At 43.7% G+C, this 4,081-nt stretch overlaps 1 protein-coding gene across 1 annotated transcript; it reads left to right on the top strand.

Moving 5' to 3' along the window:
- The first annotated feature begins 230 nt into the window (after nt 1–230).
- On the top strand, nt 231–3,838 carry gjd2b (gap junction protein delta 2b). The gene is made up of 2 exons (XM_017687171.2): nt 231–591; nt 2,318–3,838. Exons 1-2 carry the CDS (start codon nt 521–523, stop codon nt 3,159–3,161), a joined length of 915 nt encoding a protein of 304 aa, XP_017542660.1. The 5' UTR covers nt 231–520; the 3' UTR covers nt 3,162–3,838.
- Nucleotides 3,839–4,081: the final 243 nt, after the last annotated feature.

Here is a 4,081-nt window from a genome sequence, read left to right on the forward strand (position 1 = left end):
TCATTTGTTCTCCAGCGATCTACGACTAAAACCAATCATTTTATTATGGATTAATCTCGCACAATGTATTCACCGAATAATGAAAGAGAGAAATCTTCACTGTCTCAGCAACCTGTACCCACGTCACACTCAGAGGAGGAGGGGTGGGGGTGGAGTGAGCGCTGGGGGAGGGGGTAAGTCTACTTAAAGCTGGATTAACACGAGGCAAACGTTACACCCCCAATACACACTCCACTCAACCTGCATCAGTAACGGCTCAGAGCAGACAGAGACACATCAGCACGTTCAGACAGTTCAGAAAGAGAGAGAGACGGAGAGAGAGGGAGGACCAGATCAGCACATCTCAGATGCTTCTGCACTCAAGTGAGAGAGAGACAGAGAGAATAAGAGAGAGAGAGAGCAGTATCAGTTCCTCCAATGCTCTCTGTGGATAACGCTCGCTCCTCTGGAGCTCTGTGCTGGAAGCAGTAGCTTTGGAACTCCTCAGGTTCTCCTCAGGATCTCCTCTGGATGAGCAGTCATGGGGGAGTGGACCATCCTGGAGCGGCTGCTGGAGGCGGCCGTGCAGCAGCACTCCACCATGATTGGCAGGTGAGCGATGCTCGCTAATTTACTGTTTATTTAGAAAAGTTCAGCCTGTTAAACCTCAGAACTATTAATCAGTTTTCACCTGAATGCTTGCTGTGTCATTATGAGAGTGAAGAATGAAGGTTCCTTAACAGTTCTTGGGGGAAATGCTTCTCAGAAAAACCTACAATTGGTGTAGACCCTTTAAGTGAGGTTCTTCAAATGTTTAAGATGTTAAAAGGTCCTTTAAAAGATATCCATCGAATGGGTCTTTATAGATCCAAGTGCTTTTTTCTATGGTATGAGGAAACAACATGGGTTGAGGGATGTGGTGTGGAGAGTGGGAGAAACATGAACAATACTGTAGATGGTGTAAATGTATATATTTGTGTTTTTAGTGCTCTCATAAAACATCAGTTTGAAGTGCTAGGCAGCTCCACTTTACAGTCCTTTCAGATAGATCAATAGATGATGGGGGACTTTAGATTCCACTTAACTAACTGTGACTCTAGTAATCATTTCCTTCATAGTTGGTTCTGATCGTGATTAAAACTACTCCCTGGCCACTTTATCTGAAACCTCTGCCTTGTAGCTCCACCTTGCTGGTGTCCAATATCTGGTCAATAGCAGTTCTGTGATTAGGAACTGACCAATGAACGTTTGCCAGTTACATGGGGCTGATCAGTTGTGCAGTGGTAGATCTGAAACTGAACACTTACACAGTGCCCTATGCAAACTGTGAAACTGTAAAAACTGACATAAAGATCTGTTTTGGTCAAGACAGATTAATATTACTGCAATTTTAACTCCTGGTTTTCTTAGAAAACGCCCATAACTGAATCTGGTCCAGTTCAATTTTGACCCACACTGCTGTTACTGTGCTTTGCCTTTAGAGGGCAGTACTGTAGATCCACTACTGGAGTAGGCAGTGGGAAGAGTTGGAAGAATTCCCTTTGAGCCAGTAACATTTTAGGGGTGGTAACTGCGGGCTAACATATTATATAATATTATATGTGACATTACATATGATATTATAATCCACACATACAGATGCAAAAATGCACAGGGGTTAAATCAGCCCCCCTCCTCAGGTGGTACAGGTCAGCAATACGTCTAATAGCGTGGACACAGATTAGCCTGGTCAAATTGTGGCCATGCCATTGTGAACCTGGAGCTGGTTGACACATCAGGCAGTTTTCTAGAGTTCATTACTTTTTGCATTGCTTATCAAAGTAGCAGCTGTCACAGCTACGTGTTTCTAATGAAGTGGCCAGTTAGTGGAAATACAAAGTAGCTGTTTCTAATGAAGTGGCCAGTTAGTGGAGACACAAAGTAGCTGTTTCTAATGAAGTGGCCAGTTAGTCAGTTAGTGGAAGCACTAGGTAAGTGTTTCTGATAAAGTGGCCACTTAGTGGAAACACAAAGTAGGTGTTTCTAATAAAGTGGCCACCTAGTAAAAGGTAGCTGTTTCTAATAAAGTGACCAGTTAGTGGAAATACAAGGTGGATGTTTCTAATAAAGTACAAAGCTAGTAACAGTACAAGGTAAGTGTTTCTGATAAAGTGGCCAGTGAGCAGAAGCACAAGATAGTTGTTTCTGATAAAGTGGTCAGTTAGTGGAAGCACTAGGTAAGTGTTTCTGATAAAGTGGCCAGTGAGTGAAAGTACAAGATAGGTTTTTCTAATAAAGTGGGCAGTGAGTGAAAACACAAGACAGGGGTTTGGAATAAAGTGGACGCTTTGTTTTGTAGGATCCTCCTGACCGTGGTTGTGATCTTCCGGATTCTGATCGTGGCTATTGTCGGGGAGACAGTGTACGACGATGAGCAGTCCATGTTTGTATGCAACACGCTACAGCCAGGCTGCAACCAGGCCTGCTACGACAAAGCATTTCCCATCTCTCACATCAGATACTGGGTGTTCCAGATCATCATGGTCTGCACGCCCAGTCTGTGCTTCATCACCTACTCTGTGCACCAGTCGGCCAAGCAGAAGGAGCGCAGGTACTCCACCGTTTACCTGAGCCTAGACAAAGATACGGACTGCTTGAAACGGGATGACAGCAGGAAGCTGAAAAACGCCATTGTGAACGGGGTGCTCCAGAACACGGAGAACTCCAGCAAGGAGGCGGAGCCTGAGTGCCTAGAGGTGAAGGATATCCCCCATTCCTCCATCAGGACAACCAAGTCCAAAATGAGACGGCAAGAAGGCATCTCCAGGTTCTACATCATCCAGGTGGTCTTCAGGAATGCCCTGGAGATCGGGTTCCTGGTGGGTCAGTATTTCTTGTATGGCTTTAACGTCCCTGCAGTCTACGAGTGTGACCGCTACCCCTGCATCAAAGACGTTGAGTGTTACGTGTCCAGACCTACGGAGAAAACCGTCTTCCTGGTCTTCATGTTCGCCGTCAGCGGCATCTGTGTAGTGCTGAACCTAGCAGAGCTCAACCACCTGGGCTGGAGGAAGATTAAAACGGCAGTGAGGGGCGTGCAGGCCAGGAGGAAGTCCATCTACGAAATCAGAAACAAGGAACTGCCCAGGATGAGCATGCCCAGCTTTGGACGCACCCAGTCCAGTGACTCTGCTTACGTTTGAGTGGAGTAACTAATAAGTTACCTTATTCTAACTGTATAAGTGTACGATGGACTTTCCATCTCATGGGCTTCTTTTGTGGAGCTGGTGGGGTATTGGTTGGTTTTATTTGTCTCTTGTGGACAAGAAAGTAAGCAGGCCAAACATTTGTCTGTATGGATGTCTCTGAAAGGCACTTGGACAACTTTTATTCCTGTTTTTATTTTATATTATAAATGAGATCTTGTTATTTTCTTTGTTTTTTTTGTGTTGACTATTTGCTACTGGGTCCACATGACCAGGAGAACCAGTGGCAGATAAGCATTGCACTAAATATGAATTTCAGAAGCCAAAATGAACCCGAATTTGTGCTGTGAAGGTCTTTTCTTTCTTTGATCTTGCTTTTTAAACTCCCCATGCTTGGTAGCATCATGTTGAATGCCACAGATTAGCTTGTTAGCCTGCAGCTCTGATTTATTTATCTACATGCAAGTCAGGCTTCTTTACCTTTATGCTACAATATCTCTGTTTGGGGTTTAGATCATACAGCTTTGCGTATCCCGTGGTCTTCGTTGCCTGTGCTTGCACCATGTACCTTAAAGTGAGCCACCACTCCATTGCTTTAAGCTGACCTGCAGGCAGTGGATGCCACAAATGCTAATGTGTTACTTTGGATGTTTATTTATTTATATATTTAATATTTATTTATTTATTTAGCCTGTTTACACCAAAGCGCCCATTGCTTTTATCTTGTTTAAGAAAATTAAGAGTATTCTCCTGCTTTTATTGAAGTGCCATATATGTACATAAGAAATATACATACTATTATAGGCTATAATGTAATCCTTAACGTGGGGCAGAATTCCTGCTGTGGAATATCCGTCTTCTTTCTCTTTCATCTGAAATAATATGGGAAAGGGAACAGTATGACTAATTTATTTAAC

This window comes from Pygocentrus nattereri, chromosome 4, assembly GCF_015220715.1.
Source record: "Pygocentrus nattereri isolate fPygNat1 chromosome 4, fPygNat1.pri, whole genome shotgun sequence".
Classification (NCBI taxonomy): domain Eukaryota; kingdom Metazoa; phylum Chordata; class Actinopteri; order Characiformes; family Serrasalmidae; genus Pygocentrus; species Pygocentrus nattereri.